The 19,560-nt window shown below is 43.2% G+C and overlaps 1 protein-coding gene across 4 annotated transcripts in view; it reads left to right on the top strand.

Annotated features, from left to right (window-relative positions):
• The window catches only part of GRK5 (G protein-coupled receptor kinase 5), a 167,033-nt gene that overhangs the window by 139,911 nt on the left and 7,562 nt on the right, over positions 1-19,560 (top strand). For all 4 annotated transcript variants that reach the window (XR_011726875.1, XR_011726877.1, XR_011726876.1 and 1 more), the window contains exons 9-15: positions 875-1,065; positions 5,579-5,616; positions 6,405-6,494; positions 7,778-7,986; positions 15,737-15,874; positions 18,316-18,453; positions 19,305-19,436. Coding sequence is in view for 1 of the 4 variants with exons in the window: in XM_071749532.1 (XP_071605633.1) it covers positions 875-1,065; positions 5,579-5,616; positions 6,405-6,494; positions 7,778-7,986; positions 15,737-15,874; positions 18,316-18,453; positions 19,305-19,436 (936 nt within the window). In the remaining 3 variants the exon portion in view is untranslated. The remainder of the gene's footprint in view (positions 1-874; positions 1,066-5,578; positions 5,617-6,404; positions 6,495-7,777; positions 7,987-15,736; positions 15,875-18,315; positions 18,454-19,304; positions 19,437-19,560) is intronic.

Consider the following 19,560-nt stretch of genomic DNA (forward strand, 5'->3'; position numbering starts at 1 on the left):
TCTACCACAGGAACATGATGCATTTTGCAGCCTTGACTTCTATCAGGGCTGCATTAGGCTGTGTTATTTATATCCATTCTGATTACCTGAATTTCCAGTGTCTGGGAGAGAAGAGCTTGGAGGAGGATGAAGGAGATTCAGCTCACATAGATCAGAATAGATTGGCTGGTAGGGCCACCAGGCAAGTGGCATGGAGCTGGTCTCCCAGACATGGGGCTTTTCTGCCATCTGCCAGCTCTTGTGTCTTAGTAAAACCTCACCTGAGATTAATTAAATTTAAAAAAAAAATGTTTTAAATGTAAAAAAAAATTTTAAAAAGGTGTAATTGTCTCAGCATCTGTCGTGTTCTTCATACTTATTTTAGGAAACATGGTGAATTCAACAGATGCAAGATGTTTACTTACCTCTGGCAGAAGCAAAGGCAATGACACATATTTAAAAGTGATGGGTGGCTTTTGGCTTGTCTGTTCCTGGGGCACCCACCAGAGCCTTGCAGGGGTGATGCTGACCTTCACTCTTCAGTGATGGTCTGTTTGACCCTACTGAGATGATGGGGTCCCTTTACTGTTAAGATTTCTCTTGTGTGGAAAAGTATGTCTGGATTTAGTATGTTTGTCCAGCCTGTGAAGCTATCTGAGCATTAACCTTGAGGGTTTCTGCTGATGAGTAGCCTGTATTCAACAAATTAATCTATAAAGTCCTAACATCTGATTTTTCTGTACTTTTAAAATGTATGTTTGCTCTTTTAATAAGGCCTGTATCAAATTCAGTCAATGTGGTTTTTTCTATTTTAGAGAAAATTCTTAATGAAAAGCTAGTGCATTTTCTTAGCAGCCAACTCGGCTGTCACAACTATGCTGCAAATGTTTTCTAGGTCAACTTAGCCTATGCCTATGAAACAAAGGATGCACTGTGTTTAGTTCTGACCATAATGAATGGAGGTGACCTGAAGTTCCATATCTACAACATGGGAAACCCAGGCTTTGAGGTGGAAAGAGCTTTGTTTTATGCAGCAGAGATTCTTTGTGGCTTAGAAGACCTACACAGAGAAAATACTGTGTACAGGTAAGCACTCTATCTTAGGACACATTTTCTGGGTAGGAAAGATTTATCTGCATCCTCCCCACTTCTTGTGGTGCTGCACATCTCAGAAGCCCCTCTGCTTTGCAGAGAAATTTTGCAGAGATCTGTACAAACACAGTGTGATTCAATAATCATGGAAGGAAGCAGTTGCTTCACTAAATACTTCCTGTCTGAAGTGTACAGATCTAACACAAAGCTCCCCAAACCCTCAGCCTGCACTGGGCAGCATAAGAAGATTAGGAAAGTTCCTTCAAAGGGATTTCTTTAAGGAATCTGGCTTCTAATTGGTAGGAAATGGAATACTTTCTATTAAAACCTGTATTTTAATTAAGTGATATTGCATTAGGGGCAGCAGCACATCAGATATGGGAAAAACATCTCTCCTATCCCAGAGAAAGTGCCATGAGTGCAGGAGGGTGTTTGGGACACAGGGCATGGATTTACCCTCCAGGACCTGAACTAGTTTGATTAACTAGATTGGATGGGGATGTTGGCCACAGCAATCCAGCTGGGGAAGGAGGCACATTCCCACATTCCTGCAGGAGGGAGGTGTCCTGCTGGCACCTTCCCCCCCTCTGCAGGGGCAGCCGGGGGGCAGGGCTCTGCCCACAGCCGGGACAGGCAACCAGCTTCCAGAGGGACTAATTTCAAGTTCTCAGCTTCCAGTCTGGTTTACAGCTCTATACATGCATTTTTCCAGGGCATCACAGGATTTACTTGCTGGATAAGCAGGGTGATTGCAGACAGAGTTCTTGTGGCTCCCTGAGGATTTATTTTTTTAATCAACGACCAGTGTAGTTGTAAACAACATTTAATGTTTGTCTTCATCATCCCTGCTTGTGAAATCATCATCATTGCTGGCATTCACAGCAGAAGTCCTGTAAACTGATGAAAGAACTTCCAAGGACAATGATTAATAGACAATTAAATGTTATTTTTAAAAAACTGAGCCACACTTTAAATCATTTGGTTTGCCCATCTCTAATAAGCACTGTGCATATGCTTATGTACATAGAAATTATGATAATGTTGCTCCTTGGAGGAGATCTCTAGCAAACTGCCACTTGGTTGCCTCACTATGACTCAGATCTTGCTGGCTGGCATAGAGAGGGCAGACAGATAACAGGCTGCTTTAGTTGGCCTTGGCCCAAGAAGGATTGTTTGTTTTTTTTTTCCAAGGAAAAACATTGAATTAAGTGTTTAATGTAAATTGAAAAATCAAATAAGGAGTGACATGTTTGGTTTCCCTTTTCTTTAAAAAAACATCCTACGACATTCAAAAAAGTTTTAGGGGGTATTATAGTGTTCCTTTAAAAAAGTACTAGATCACAAGCATATTTTATTGATGAAAATGGATGGTACATTCACAGCATGGCTGGTAAAATGCCATATTAATACTGCTTTCTAATAAATTAGATCTGGCCACCTTAAACAGTACATGGCTCTGAAGGAAATGGCATCCTACTTCCTTAAGCAGCTGTTTTCATCTTACTCTTAAGAAAGCTACTAGTTTACACCTCAGATGGCACATTCATTCTGGTGATGAATGATGTTATATCCTCCTAGGTGACATTTTCTAGCAGGATTTCAGGAGCATCTGCAGAGGCCCCTAATTTGTAACACTGCAACGTGGTTTGGGACCCACGAGAAGTGCTATACAGGTCAATAAAATGTAGCATCTAAATGCTACCACTTTCTCAAGGTGAAGAATTCTTTGCAAAACACTTATTCCTCAGACTTAATTGCATTTTCTATGAGCAGAACGCTTCTGAGCAAAGCACTGCTCTAGAGAAATGCATCCCCAGCTCCTGGGCCAGTGACGCACGCTGCAGACGTGACCCGAGAGAACAACCAGGCTCAGAGACAGATTTATCTCATTCAGGATTCCATTCCTAAACATGCCACTTAACATTACATTTCTCAACTGCATCATGTTAGTAAAGGTCAATGGATCAATTGTTCATGGAAGGCAAACAAAATAAGCTGCTGGTTCTTCTCAGATTATTTATATACTTAAAAATATATATTTTTTAAATTATATGTCTGTGTTGTATATATAATATATATAAATTGTTTATGTATATACTGTAGCTATGCCTGGAAGCTCCAGTCAGCACCAAGATCTCATTGTCCTAGGCATTACTCAAGCATAGAGTGAAGCCCTGTCTGCAGTGATTATTTGGGTTGTTTGTGCTGTCCTGTAGACCCAAACAATGGCCCATTCCCTCTCTGGAATGGGCACAGTGCCAGCTCTTTCTGTTTCTATATATTTAGCAAGGCTAGTTTACAAATTTGAAGCTGTACCACTGGGAAGCATCATTACATGTAACTGTGTCCACTGGGGAGTTTTTCTCCTAGACATTTCAGGACAGAAACCAGATTCTTCTGTGGCACTCATGCAAAGGAAGGCAGCCTTGATTCTGAGAAACCTAAAATCAGAAATCAGATCACAACTGATGTGTGGGGGGAAGGAAAGACTGCCCTAATTACCCTGAACCACAGAGGGCTGTAAGGACCAAGCTGCTGTTCTCAGAGTTCTCGTGGGCTCTCTCATTTTCTCATTCCAAGACAACATTTCCCAACTTGCATGCAGGATTCTTGTCATTTGGCCATAGCTGTATCTTTAAATAGGACTAATAACTGCTGGAGAAGAAGATCAAGTAAGTAATGAAGTCTGAGATCTTCAAAGAAATAGTTCTTAAGGGATTAAGATTAATTTTTTAAAAATAAATAGGAAATGCCCTTGACTTGTTGCTCTGGCATTGGAAGCCTTCTGCCCATAGGCAGAAAAATCCCACAGTGATATGTTAAACAAAACCACAGCTTCTCCTCAGCATTCAGCTGCCCTTCACATATTTCAGTGCTGTTTATCTGAAAAGTAGGCTTGGTACTACTGGGTACCTGGTGAAGGTTTTCTTGAGAGGTCAGGAGAGTCTGAGGCAAGCAAGAAGAGGAGACTGTTCAAAGTGCTCTATGTTCTTGCTTGAAATAGTAAATAAAAACAAGACAAGTTTTGAAATTTTAATGTCAGCATTGTCAAAACTATAAAATACCTCTGTCCATTCCCAGGACAGTTCATTGACACTGAAGTGGTCCAGCTTGAAACACAGGACAGGCTCTTGCACAGACTGTGCAAGGCACTGATCTAGTGTGAGGGTTTCTCTTGTGCCCCCCTCTCTTTGCTCTTTCAAAAATGAAATGTGTCTTGCTGGGAAGCTTAACAGAATCAAGCTGGGTCTAAAATGCAAGGAAGCCTTCAAAAAAGAGGATGCCAAGGACTTCTTGGATTTGCACCAGGCAGAGCAGTGTTTGAGCAGGAGTCAATCAGACAAAAGTCAGGGCATGATGTTGTGAATTGCAGCAATATGGTTTTCCCTGGCTCACCCAGCTGCACTGCTGCCTTATTCAGGCTCCTGAAGCAGCACGACCCTTCTGGGACCCTCCCTGCCCAGTTATGTCCCTGTCTTCTCACTGACATCTCCAAGTCCCATGTCCCAGCCTGGCCTCATTCCTGCCCTGCACTACCAGCAGAACTTCATCCCTGCTCTGTGGCACAAGGAGGAGGGGAAGGAGCCCTCCTGACAGCAGCCCACTGCATCCAGGCTCTGCAGCAGCAGCTGCAAAGGTGGAATCTGCTCCCCAGGGTTGGAAAACAGCCTTGGTCAAGTGAGGGGACTTGTGAGGTCTGGGCAGCATCTGGAACAGCAAGTGTCAAAGTGGGTTTGGTACATTTTAGAAGAATGACCAGCCAAAGTCCTGATAAATATATGAAAACTGAGATTTTTCTTTTTTTTTTCCTGAAGTTTATAACTTGGCCAGATTTGGGAATTTTTATTTTTTTTTTTCACTGGAGCAGTAAAAGGCACATCTCTGACATTAGAATGACCACCTTGCCAATTTTCATGCTCCAAACCACATAGGCACTAGAGTTTCACAAATGTTTGTAAGAAGAATTTTAATCTGGGCACAGCATTCCCCCCTCTGCCCCTCATTTTCCAAACTTGCTGAAATCATTACACATGTGCATAAGTGCCTCTACACACATTCACATCTTTGGTCTGAGTCAGATGCCAAGCAGAGAAAATTTGAGCCTAACAGATTGCCATTTTCATATGCAAATGAAAGGACTTAAAATTGAAAATATTTTTGTTTTTAACAACAGATTTTAGAACGTGGCACAGAGCTGTAACAGCACACTGACTATAGAGTTTGGTTTACAGGGCTCACAGGATTGGATGGATGAGTCCATTACAGAGTGGATTAGGATCTAAAAGCTTGGCTTAGTGAAAAAATGTAACTCCAGTTTAGAAGACATATGGTTTCAGTCTCTCTGCAAAGTGAGTTGTAGAAAGTTGTACTGGTTTTATGAGTTCCTTGCTGTCTGAGTTGACACTCAGTTGGTTTATTACGAGTAATAAATGCATGCACATACTGCTGTATGGTTCTGTTATCAAAACCAGCTTTATACCAATGCTGCCTATCCTTCATTTTTCAGAGATTTGAAGCCAGAAAATATCCTGCTAGATGATTATGGTAAGTCTCAGATGTTTACAGAGATGTTTTCACAGTAAAGTAGATTTAAGTTCATTTTAGGATATACATTGCACAAGGACAAATAATGTTCTGAAGTGAGTAAGAGGCTCAGCCCACACTAATGCTCCTGTCTTGGGGTGGGTGAAGTGCTGGAGCTCCCCATGAAGCAGCTCAGCAGGATCTGCCCTCAAGAACACAGCTTTCCTGGGGGGCATCTGCCTTTTTTTCCATTGTTTTTTCATCCTTGTTGTTCCAAAGCAGAGACAACACAAAGGAAGTTGGGATTTCTAATTCTGTGCTCCCTGCTCCATTTTCTAAAGTACTTTCCTCCTTTGCTGAACCATGTCTTGGTTTTTGCAAAGCCAGGTACCTGCTTGTTGCTGGAGGCAGTGATAATCAAATCTCCTGCTGACTTACAGACCAGATGTAGCCCCTTCAGCCATCAGAGCCACAGAATTATGTCAGCCCATCCATCTCCTGTGATCAGCTCAAGATACTTCCCCACAGCATGCTCCTCATTACCTTTTTTGCAGTTGATTTTAAAATATCTAACATGAGCCACTCTAGTCTGTAGCCTCACCATTAAAATTAGTTTCACTGCATTATAAAGCTCTTAATAATTCCTCTTCTCCTTATCAATGAAACTGCTGCAATTCAGAACAATCTTTTCTTAAAATCTCTGCAAAGTAAATTGCAAGAGTAATGACTGGTTCTGGTTTTGCACTAATTTGGGTGATATTATTGTATCTGCTTTGTGTTGTTTTGTTTCATTTTTTTTTTCCTTCCAGGTCATATTAGAATATCTGACTTGGGTCTAGCTGTTAAAATCCCTGAGGGTGAATCAATCCGTGGAAGAGTAGGGACAGTAGGATATATGGGTAAGTGCTCAGTACTTTGTCTTTTTTTTTTTACAATTTGTTGAGATTACTTGAGTTTGGGACTTCTTTCTGCCACATAAGCTGAAGAAAAAGCCTAAAATTATTCCTGGGTCTGGTTCCTTGCAGCTACCCACCAAGAAGTCATGCTAGTGGAAATCAGATGTAAGCAAAAGCATAACAGCTCTTAATGAGACTGGTCTATAATCTGAAATCAGCAAAGACAATTAAAAGGGGAGACAGCAACAGGGATTCTAGTGATCTTAGGTGTTGATTTATTTTAAGAATTATATGCTAGAAGAAAAGTTTATTTCTAGTTGCTACTTTGTGTAGTAGTTAAAATGTATTTGTATGTTTATGATAAAATGGGGAAGTCCACACCTGTGGCCATCTTGACCATGGTTATCTTGAGTCTTCTGCTGTATGCAGGGAAGGCAGCACAAAAGAAGAGTAGAGATTTGTACAGTGGTAAAAAACAAAAAAAATCTCCACAAGATTTAACTAGATCTGTTTTCTAAATTCAATGCAATTCTTTTCATGCATTCTCTGGGTGGGCATATTTGGAATAAAAATTGCTTATGCTTATTTGACTAAATAGAAACTTGCTGTTACACCATATGGAGACTTCGATGAAAACAAGCAAATCAGTTGTCATTTCTAAATTTTTTTCTAAATTTTTTTATCTCAGTGTGCATACTAAGACTGTGCTTGTGAGCACATGCATATTTGTGTTTGTACCTATGCCTGGCAGTGAGGATGCCAGGAATACAATGACCATATGCCCAAAGCACACTGGATGGCTGCAAGACAAAAAAAAAATATGTTTTTTAAAGGGAGAAAAAACATGTTATAAATTGACCAAAAAGACAGAATTTGCTTCTGAAGAAATGTCAGTGCTGTTTGCAGGATATGTCTTTGTGTGTTATTTCTTCCCTAAATGGAGAAATCTGGAAGGGCTCTTAAGATCAGGCCTCTGCTTAATACTTTGCTTCAACTTCTTTTGTGTTTTTCAATTGCTTGGCAATTCCTGACTTGGCAGAGCAGTCAGGAGCTGACATGCACACAGCATGTAGCATGCAGGGAAAAACACATGGCACATAGCATGCTTCATTTTCTGTGATGTCATCAGCAGAAACCAGGAGGGATTTTTATATTTTACCTGCCATTCTCTGTGCATGGGTATTCAGCCATCAAAATGGAACTTGCAGAACTGTACATTTTTGGGTACATTTTTCACCCATGTCAATATCAAGCATTTCCACCAGCTACACCTTTGTCCTCCACAGCTCCTGAGGTGTTGAACAACCAGAGATACACACTCAGCCCTGACTACTGGGGGCTGGGCTGTCTCATCTATGAAATGATTGCTGGGCAATCACCATTTCGTGGGAGGAAAGAGAAGGTGAAGAGGGAAGAAGTGGACAGAAGGGTGCTGGAGACAGAAGAAGTGTACTCCCATAAATTCTCTGAGGAGGCCAAGTCCATCTGTAAAATGGTAAGGGGCTGGGAGGCCCAGTGTGGCAGCTCCAGTAGGAAACTGACACGGTCTGAGCAGCACCATAGAGGCACTACCCAGTCAAGGACTAACCAAGCTCAACTGTTGATGGGATGACTGCATTCTCTGTGCATTCAGATTGTGTTTATTTGGGCTTGTTTTTGTTTTTTTTTCCCATGAAATTCATCACAGTCATCTTGAGTCCCCTCCAAAGTTTTATGGCCAAGGGAGCGGTGTCTGTTCTCGTGAGACTTTGAATGTTAGTTTGCAGTCAAGAATACATTTCTGTCTTTTATAATCTTGTAGAAAAAGGACTTGGTGATGCAAGACTCTGATTGTCTCCTGCAAGGAACTGAAAACCCCATGTTTCCATTGTCTTTGGTGAGAGCTGGGGGTAAGCAGGACAAGGATTATGCAATGAAATTATTGTGACACTCAAATGTTGTCCCACCCCATCTCACTAACTTTGTTAGCAGCTTTTCCCCCAGGGTGCCAGGGTATCCAGATTTTTTTAATACTGTTGAGCTGTCCTTTAAAATGTTTTCTTAGTCTTTCATCTGGGAGTCATTTTCGTAGCACAATAGCCATGTCTGACAATGGAAATCCTCAAATCCTCTGAGAAATCTCAAAGCTGTGTCTGAATTCATTCATGTCTTGTCAACATCCATCTTTAGAAGGCTGAACTGTAATTTGGAAAGGGATGTGGCCTTTTTCTTGATGTTGTTTGCTAAAATGTGAAGTGTCCTTTAGAGACAATGTCCTATCTGTGTATACTGTTCAGGAGAGAATGAAGGGAAAGAAAGGTCAGCAAATAGGTAGTGAGAGTTTCACCAATATCTTGGGCAACAGGCAAGCAAACAGCAGATCAACAACATTTGGGTTGGCTGGCTTCATGAAGAGACACTGAAGTCTCCTTGCAAAATAATAATGGTTTTATTGCCAAGTATCATGCCTGGAAGTCATTAACTCACAGTGCACCAACTCATTGCTGAATCCCCAGGGTAGTAATTAACTGACATCACTTTTGATAGACACTCTGGGCCATTCACTGCCCTTCATCTGCAATTCAGACCCCCCCAGTGAAGTCAGTGTGGGAGGATCTAGACCAGCCACAGGCTCTTACACACTATTTCCTGTGCTCAAACAGGCTGCCATCTAGCACCTCTCAACTCCCACCAGGTGAGGAGCAGCATCTGCTGGAGTGGCAGAGAGTTTGTGCATGTCCCACTGTCAGCATGAAATGAAAATGTCATGAGGCAAAAATGAGATTCTTGTTGCTTGTTCTGTAGGTAGTTGCAGGCCTGAGGCAGACCAGAATGGAAATAACCAAGTCTGTTAGAAGGTAAAACTGAGAAGAATTAAATAGAACATTGATGGGGTGGTGCTGCAGATGACTTACCACTGCCAGGGAAGTAGACAGTGTCATTTTCATCTCTCAAGCCATAGAGATGAAACAGAGATGGTTTCAGGGAGTCAGGGACCTCAGGAAGTTGTCAACTTCCCATCTCTTGCCTCGGGGAAGCATGAACTATATGCAAATCATTCCTGAACCACTTGATCATTACTGCTTCACTGTCCAGTCATGTGGCATGTTTATTTAGGTGGTTTGTGCAAACTCTTAATGGATCCAAAGATAACCCTGTCCTTTCTGAGCATTAATGCATTAAAATTACTGTGCCTTAGGGATGGAAGAGCTTTACTTCTGAGCATGATGGCATTTGTGGTTTTCCATCCAAAACTCATTTATTTTATCAAGGGATATTTTTAAAAATCCATTACTCAGATATTTTTTCTCAAATTCTTTTTGCTCTTCACGTTGAAAACCAGAACTTTGCTGCTTTGTATCAGCATCCTAACAAAGGAACAAAAAAGTTATAGTTAAATACCCATCATACCTGCAAATTGAAGCACGAAGCTGCAGTACATAAATCTAACTTCAGCCTTCACAAAGATCCACCACAAAAGCCTTTCCTGTAGTGGCCTCTTCAGGGCAGGAGTGAGGAACAACATATTTTCCACCATGCTAACCTTCTCTTCAAAGCTTACTCCATGAGCTAATAGCTTTATTCCCTAATAGTCTTTATTCCCTTACTCATATGAAAACCCTTTTGTGTCACTCCATGTCAACCTTTCCCTCCTGGATGTCTATGCCCTTTGCATTTTTGTAGGCACATATCATAGCTCCCATTAATCATCATCCATCCCATATTTCCATGTTTCATTTTGTATGTCACTTCCCACAAATCAGACCTCATTTTGGACTGAAACAGAGATGAATAATAAGTAATTAGGAACAGGGGCAGCTGGCTTTCTGGGAAGCTCCCTAGCCCATAGTTCCCATATAACATAACCATGGTGTGTTTTTTCTGTGAAAAAAACCCTATCTTTCTAGGAAATGCTGCTTGTTTGTCACTGTTATGACTTGTACTTCATTGATGTACGTGCATGTTTTTCCCTGAAAAATGCAATTTTGCATCCAAAGATGTGACTAGAAGTGCATTCAAGTCAGCAGTATTGGATGGGACCATACTGATGTACTCTTCTGCCACTCTGTCAGTGGCCTCCAGACTCTTCCTTGCTGCTTTTTATTCCTGCAGCTCCCATTTTACTCTGCAAATGGGATCTCTGACTGGAGGAGGCAAAGAAGATGGAGCCAGACTCTTGGTTTGGTGCCCAGTAACAAGGAGAGGAGGCCATGGGCAAAACTGAAACACAGAAGAGTCCTTCTGAACATTAGAAAACACTTTTTCTTAGTGAAGGTAGTCAAATACAAATGGAAGAGGTTGCCCAGAGAGAGTGTGGAGTTTTCACCCTTGGAGACAGCCAAAACCCAGCTGCACACAGACTTGAGCAGCCTGCTCTAGGTGACTCTACTTTGAGCAGCAGGACTGGGACAGTCTCCAGAGGCACCTTCCAGCCTCAGCTCCTTGCTGATTCTGATCTCTGTTCCCTTCTCAGAGTGTCTCCCCAGCCAACTAAAAGATGATGGGTTCTTTTTTCCCTAAAAGCATTTTCTTTTCTCTTCCTTACTCTCCACCAGGGACTCAGTCACCATACTGCTACTGCTCCTGCCTGCTTTCATCCTTCCTCTCTGCTTTGAGCCCTGGAAACCAACCTGGTCACACATCATGAGACCTTCAAGTTTATCAGTGCTGCCTGAGAATAACTGTGTCTTGAGAGGCACCTCACATACACCAAAGTGCTCTTTAAATTATTATAGTTGCTATTGATAATAATAATAATAATAATAATAATAATAATAATAATAATAATAATAATAATGCAAATTCTCCTGCAGTAAGCTTTTGCAATAAGATTAATTCCATGCCTAAGTAGTTTTGACTCTTCAGTTGGACAGATCAGATCATGGATTATGATTCCATAATCAGTTCCCACACCACTGTCTTGTAGCATTTAGTAGTTGAGAGGTGACCACAGTATTACTCTTCTATTCTGTAAAAATTGTTAAAAGTCCTCTGTTTGCTTCTCTTTCAGAACTGAAATTTATCCAGGTGATCCCTTAAACTACTTAATCAGCTGGGTCTATGGAAGTGGGTTTACCATTTTCCTTTTCACCTTTCATGAGAAGCAATTTTTTGCACTCTTACCCTACAGAATGTTTCCCTTCCTCCTATAATTTCAGGACTAATGTCTTAGGAGTTGGAGTTATTTATTACATGGTATGATCTAGATAGGAACTGACTGATCACATGAAGATAAATAAAGCAGCACTTTGGGGACTGATGGCTTTTTTTAGCAACTCTCACAACAGTTGTTTTTTTGTAGAAAGTCGTGGAAAAAGTCTTAGACAATGCAGAGTTTGTATCCCCAGTGGGGATCAAATGAGTGACAGGAAACTATCAGAGAATTCTTCATATCAGGAAGAAGATCTTAATGTAACTTCACCACTGCTACCCAAGACTCTTCTTTGAAAGTCCTGTTCTAGTTAATGCTTTGCCCAGAGCTCTGTAGACTAAATCCTGCCCTCCTCTACACACATCCAGTCTCATTTGGAGCCTCTGTTACCACTACACAAAGCTCTCCTGCTTCCTATCAACTTCATGCATGGTTGGATGGCCTAAACCATCTTCAGATCTAAAATTCTCTGAACTCTCCAGAGGCTTTGACTATAGAATTACACTTAAGTTATGTTTGATTGGGTCATTGCACTGCTGTCCCAGGAGAGCTTGGCATCAGCCTGCTGTAGCTGCTTTTGTTGTGCTCTCTCTTCATACTAAATACAACCTTTGAAACTGAACTAAACAAAAGTCTAGAGATGACTCAAAACATACAGTTGTTACCTCTTTGTTTTCCCCTGGACAGATTCCCAAATGGAATACATTTTTTTAGGCTGTTTTGCAAGTTTACTATTGCAGAAAGCTTCTGGGCTGCAGGAAATGGTACAAGATTTATTATTCATTGGAGAAAGGAAGGACTTTCCCTCCTGGGAAATATTCTAGTCTGTGCTGTCTCTTGATATCCACAACAGAAGCCAGAAGGAGTGTCTGATTTCACCTTTTTTCCATCTTTAGAGCTGGCTGCAGCTACATCTTACCAAACACCATGAATTTCTTAATATTTTTTTCATTGGGATTCCTCTGGGACTCTCCCAGGCAGTTGCTCCTCTGCAGCAGGACCTTGCAGAAGAATCTTCTCTTTTCTGTGGTCTTTCAGTCCCAGCCTATTCCCAGTGGACTGTTCCCTTTTGTGTTTTCCAGCCAGCAGTGGCCAGCCACCCACAGCCAACTGCATTCATGCTCCAGAAACTTCTTTCTTCCAGCTGAGGTTACCAAATACTCCCTAGTTTTTCATGGAGCAGCTCAGGAATCCCCTAGACAGCCTTTTTCTGTCCTCAGCTATCCTCTGACCGTGCACTCCATGAACATTTACAGCTTTAAATTCCCAGATTAGCTTGGTCTTCCCACTTACTCCAGAGCCAGGAGTTACTGGCTGCACAGAACCCTTTCTTCCCTTCACTGTTGACTTGGAGAGCAGAAACTGCAGAGGTCTCCTTTGTCACCTACAGGCAAGTCCAAATCTACACCTTCCTACTACAGCTTGTTCCTCAGCAGCAGTGTTCCTGAGAGCTTCAAGCTGTCATTTCCAGAAGGATATCAGAGCCATGAGTATGCAACGTGGGCCTTCTGCCTTCAGATTCTTCTTTCCACCTGTCAGGAAAGTCCTCTCAACATGAGACTGGAAGACCAAAAGAACTTTTGTCTTCTCTGCCCAGCCACAATAGAGTAAATTATATCTTGACTAGAAATGATAGAGCAAGCTTCATGAATCCTGTTAGAATACCAATTTGCCTCAAAAACATGACAGCTGGGAATGTCATGAAAGGGTTTGCAAACAAAACATCCCTTCCTCCTTGCTCCCAGGGAAAGCAAGCTCCAGAAAAGTGCCCTGAGAAAGATCTTTCCTGTGAGCTGGGTCAGTTTGGTGCTGTATCACAGGAATCTGTGTGCTCAGAGGATAGCAAGGCATAGAGATGTTTCTTCAACTCTTTCTCCATCTTTTTGGACCAGGTAGTTGTGGTGCCCAGTCAGACTAGATGGTGTCACATAGGCAGCAGCAGAGGAACCTGTGAGGGAGAAAGGAACATTGCTATCAGGAATGTATCCTCCCGTTTCCTCTGCCTACTGATGCTGCTACTGCTGAGGCAGAAAGAGCTGAGCAAAAGATTTTTCTTTTCTGTTCCCCAAACCTCTTCACCACCTTCTCTGGTTACTTGGCCAGAAAGTTCTGGGGCGTACCCAGAGCTGGAAATCCTACCCCATCTCCAGACACCCTTGCCTTAGCTGCCTGGCTCTGTTCCCATCCTCCTGCAGGGCTTCACCTGATTGTCTACCTGAGCCCCTGAAATGCTGCTTTCCACTTCCCTGGCCCTCCCAAAACAATTTATTTTAAGCTATTTATTTCCCTCCTGCTCTCCCAAGCGAGGTTCCACTCAGTTCACTGCCTGCCCCAGCTGCCACCTACACCTGGGAAAGATTCCCGGGCTCTCCCCCTCTCAGAACCCAAACACCCCTCAGTCCCAGGGGGTTCTGCTGATGGTGTCGGTACCATTGCTCTGCGCAGCCCCTGGGGCTCCCTCTTTGGAGCAGCAAAAGCGTCGGGAGGAAGAGGAGAAAGAGGAGGAGGAGGAGTTGAGGCGGAAACCTTTCCCTTCCCCGGGACACCCACTCCCCTCCTGCCCCAGGGATGAGTCCCCGATACAGCTCCAAGACGGCTTTATCCTCGGGATCCTTCCCCTGGAGCTCCGGTACCTTCATCCCCCGGACCGGACCGGACCGGACCAGACAGGACCGCGCTGCCCTTTCCTCTGCTGCCCCCCAGCGGCACCGCAGCGCACGGCACGGGTCGGGGTCCCTCTCCTGCCCCTTCTCGGTCTCCTCTTCCCGGGGGTTTTGGGGTGGGATGGGGTTCACTGCATGGGTGTCACGGCACGGCCGTGCTACCTCTGTCAGTCAGGGCTGTGGTGTCCTCCTCCTTCTTTCCCCCATCACATTGCAGTGTTAAGTGTCCACTTTTCCCCCAAAGCCAGCAAAGGTAAACTTGTCAGTTTCATGGTTGTTTTGCTGTTGTACACCTTATGCAGCTCTTCAATAAGCAGTTGAAATGTCTGCCTGTGTTCAGAGTTATATTTTTGTATGACTTTTTAATCTACTTTTTAGAGTGGGTTCTGAGTGATGTTTTCCCTCCTCGATGTAAAAGAGCATCGTGCAAGCTGCCTCAACGATGACTGGGAGGGGAAAAAAAAAAAAGAAAACTGATTTGTGAAATTGTGGTACATTCAGAGAGGTCCCTGTCACAAGCAGTGGCCTTTTTGCACCACTCATTTGCATTCAGAGTTATGCCTCTCTTCAGCTTTTTAGGAGTGATGTCTTAATGCAATTTTTTAGCCCACTTCACTGAAAAGCAGAGACATTTTGGTGAAGATTGGCCACATGTTCTGTCTCCTCCTCCACCAATTAGTCTGCACCAGATTTGTTCTTCTAATGAACTATTTGCTTGCAGATCCATCCATCCACCCAAAGTCTTTTAGGACCTACCACCCCTGCATTTGTGTGTCATGGACCTGTTTATCCAATAAAACAAGGATGCTGAGTTCAGTTGGTCTCCATTCCTCCAGGAATTGTCCTCAGGAAAGATGCCAGGCTTGCTGTAGCAGGTAGAGGTGGTGCACTGCCTGTCTCTGAAAACAAACAAGGCTGAACTGGGGGTGGCTGCCAACACTGGCTCCAGGGACAAAGCTGCCCTTGAGTTCAGCAGAGGCAGAGCCATGAGCACAAAGGGCTGGCTCAGTGTGAGGGACTGTGCTACAGTGCCCAGTGGAAAATGCAGTTTAGGGGTGAAGTTATCCAGCTTAAGCAACACAGAAAATTATTCTTACAAGAGTAACATGGGAAAAAAATACATAAAAAGCACATGGGACTTAGGAATCTGCATCTTTATATGTTATTAGGCCATGTCAGACCCCTTCTTGAAAGTGTTCACTGGAAGTAAGCAGAAGGAGCAGTCTCTATTTTGACTGTAAACACTTGACAACAGGTAATTTTCAGAGGGTTTCACCAGCATGTAGAGCAGTGCAGTCCTAATCCATTTAACTTTGGCCATTAGGTAACAGCAGTGGCAATTTCCCTCTGCACTTAGCTCTGAGCACACTCAAAGCAATCTGGAGTTATTATTATCTTTATGGAGCTCTTGTTTTTCTGCCATCCTTCCCATTCTTCTTGGCATCTTTCAGCTCCTCACCAAAGATGTGAAGCAGCGGCTGGGATGTCAAGGGGAAGGTGCAGCAGAAGTGAAGAGGCACCCCTTTTTCAAGAGCATGAATTTCAAGAGGTTGGAAGCAGGAATGCTGGATCCTCCTTTTGTCCCTGACGTAAGTATGGCAGGAAGAAGACTCAGTAGCCTCTTTCAAGAGATCTGTTTCTAAAATAACTTCTCTGAGAGCTATCCTCACTGCCTCTATGGATAGCTGCCCTAGGCAGGTGTGAGCAGCAGCAGGGCTGGGGAGGATAGGAGGAAGAGGAGAACTTCTGGGGAGAAATGTGCATGCAAGCTGGGGTGGCATCCAGATGGGGCTTGATTCATTCCCACTTACCTTACCATAATTTTTTTTATGTGGCACTGGAGACACCCATTCGATCTTTTCATGCCTCAATTCCCAAACTTTGGGAACACAAACTTTATGCTCCTCGACAGCTTCCATGGTAGCTTTGTGAGAATAAGTAGGCTCAGGACCAGGTGCTGCTTGGAACAAGCATCAGTGAAAGCCACGTGCAGGTGGTTATATACACAGATACATAAATATATATGCTGAGGTGAAGGCAGAATTACAGAAGTCCAAATCTCTACAGAACATGGGAATGGACTGAGGAATGCAGAACAGTTCCTACAGAACAGAGAAATGCATGGGATCATCATGGAAACAGGCATTTGGTACAGAGAGCCTGAACCAGGTTCAGAATAACCAGTGTCCCCTTGAGCAGAGGAGAGGACTTGGACCTGAGAGAGCATTTTGAGCTCGTGGGGCAGGGAGTGCAGCCCTGGGGTTTACACACCAGCCCTGCACATACTGAAAGGTTTTGTTCCATTGGCAAAACCAAAACTTTTTTTCCACCCTTTTTATGGTATCACTCTGTAACCTCAGTGCACAAAGTTATCTGATTCTTTTCCTCCTGCAGGGCTCTCTTTCTGGCCAGACCTTCCATCCTTAAAGGTCCCACATGGTTCTGAGTAAACACTCCCATTTTTAATGTTTTAAGGAAAGTAACATCTTGGCAGCTCTCACTCACAGCCCTGCAAACTCAACCAAACCAAAGTGGTTTGAGCACTGCAGAAGTTTACTTTAGCTGCTCTGGTTTTGCTTTACATTTTACTATGTGGCCTGGTTATTCCTGCCAATTAGCCCATGGTGTTATGACCTGCTTTAGTGGGAAGAAACAGGAGACAAGCTACTATTTCTTTCTGATGTAGAAAATCTGAAAATTCCGGGCTCAAATTTGGGATCCGCCAGAGTGTATTAAAAGCTTAACTGTGGCATGTAAGGCCTAGAAGGCACCTCTTACAGACATATTTGCTGAAGCACAGGACCATAAATTTTTATTGGGAACTCAAGAGCTGCCCCTAATTTAATTTATTTGGGCCTTCATCCGTAGATTTCCAAGTCTTTATTGAAGTCAGCTGAATCACCCAAAGCTATATAGCCAATGGCGGGGGCTGTAATTCCAGCCATGTCTCTTCATCCTCTTCTAGACTACTCGGTCTCCACAAAAATATTGTGGATTGCAGCCATCAGGAATGCAGGGGGATGCAGCCTCCAGCAAGCAGGACTTCTCTCAGAAATCAGCTTCATTAATTTGGTCACACTGCTCAGCTCCAGACAAAGTGCTGCCCTGTTGGAGCCCTGGGCTGTGCAGTCATGGTACCTCGTGTAAGCAGAAAGATTCAACACGTGCTTGAGTTCAGCAGGGCAGGCTGGGCCCACAAGTCACCCCTCAATTATTCCTGTGCAGCAAAGGGTGACTCTGCTGGTGGGAGCTCTCCAGGCATGCAGATGACCCCACTATGAGAGGTCACCAGGGATGGCTTTTTCTGCTTTCTGTGGCTGGCTACTGGAAGACAAGCTACAAGCAGCATCACTGGGGAGAGCCTTGCCTCTGACATCCCAAAAAATGAAGCAGTTTTAAAAGGCAAAGACTTTTGACTCTGCTTGAAGAAAGGCAGCCAAGTTAAAAGAGTTAATAGAGGTGTTTCTGGACAGCTTCCAGCAGCTGAGCTATTAATAAAAACAATGGAAAAATGCCAAACTTCTTCTGTTTTCTTTAGCAATTAGTATACATTCCTTTAAACTTTTAAGCTGCAAACTCCACAGCCATCTGAGCAGATGGACACTTCTCTCTGAGGCTGCTTTTCAGGGCTGTTACTCATACTCTGGTTTTCTGCTCTTCCCTCTCTAAAAGAGAAGACTACTGCAGGATTTGTTTTTTGTTTTCTTGCTCTCTCTGCCCTTTTCCCCTCACCTCCCAGCCATATGCTGCATGGATGACTAAAACCCACTTTGGCTGCCCCTGATGCTTTAAGACTTCAAAGTTTAAGGTGCTTAAAGCAAAGTCAGCCTTTGATGATAAATATTCAGGCAGAGCAAGCCTAGAGAAGGAGTATGCAGCTGGTCACTTGTTGGGCATTCTCACTTGACTGAATCTGTGAATGAAAGCACATGGTCAGACTCAGAAGTATTTTTTCTCTTGCTGTTTTCCTTTTTTGGTTTGTTTTGGTTTGGATTTTTAATTTTCTTTTCTTTTTTTCCTACTGAGATAGCCCCGAGCAGTGTACTGCAAGGATGTGTTGGACATTGAGCAGTTTTCCACAGTGAAAGGGGTTAACCTGGACCAAACAGATGATGATTTCTATTCCAAGTTTTCCACAGGATCAGTGTCTATTCCATGGCAAAATGAGGTAAGGATGTATCACAGTAAAACTATTCCAATAAACCCCCTAACACAGATGGTTTAATAAGAGCTGTGCATTTCCAGTAATATATAGCTACCAGTTAACTTGCAAGACTCTGAAGCTTTCATGAGTTACAAATGGCCTCTTTCAAGGTCTGTAATGTACCACAGCTGTCAGGGTCAGGTGACTGTATCTGTTGGCTCCACAGATTTGTGTTTATTGGCAAAAATTCTACTGTAGTTCCTTCTCCTGGGTTTCTAGAGAGGTGTTTCCACAGCAGCTCTGAGGAACTTCCATGGGGTGGATGGATGGATGGATGGATGGATGGATGGATGGATGGATGGATGGATGGGTGGATGGATGGAAGGAATCCTGATCACACCCATTGTCTTGAATCTGCAGCAGGTCCCAGCTTGATGTTGAATTTCCCCAGGGTTTCTAGTGCTGGGTCTTTGTTCCTGTTTGGTATCAAAAGACAGGCAGCAGTGGATTTCATAATCCAAGTCTGGATCAAACACCAGGTTCACTTGGGCAGAGGGATACTTCGTGAATACATCTGTCTGTACCCAGTGTTAAGTGCTCAGTGCTAAAGTGCTCACAGTGCTAAAGAAAAGAACAGAAAGCTCTGTGGAGCAATTTCTAATAAGACTGAAGTGCAAAGATGCAGACCAGGCTCATCCTCTCCTTTTCATACATCTATTTACCTTCTCTATACCAGCAGGAATTCAACTCTTAACTCCCCTAACACATTGATCCAGTTGCTCGTCCTGCTCTTGACTTTAAACAGCCCAGCACTACTGGAATATATTTAACACAGATGTATAATTTTTTTTTCCTTTCTTGTTGCATTCCACCAGATGATAGAAACAGAGTGTTTCAAAGAATTGAATGTATTTGGACCAAATGGTACTATTTCACCAGACCTAAATAAAAGCTACCCTCCAGAGCCACCCAAGAAAGGATTGCTGCAGAGAATATTTAAACGACAGGTGAGATCTTCTGTGACTGAAACAAGGAGCCTCCCTCAGATACCCAGTGTCACAGCCATGTTCTGGTCAAACTGGTGTAGAAGGAAGTCAGTATATCTTAGAGACTGCGTACTGCCACAGGTAC

This window comes from Heliangelus exortis, chromosome 7 (genome assembly GCF_036169615.1).
Source record: "Heliangelus exortis chromosome 7, bHelExo1.hap1, whole genome shotgun sequence".
NCBI lineage: Eukaryota > Metazoa > Chordata > Aves > Apodiformes > Trochilidae > Heliangelus > Heliangelus exortis.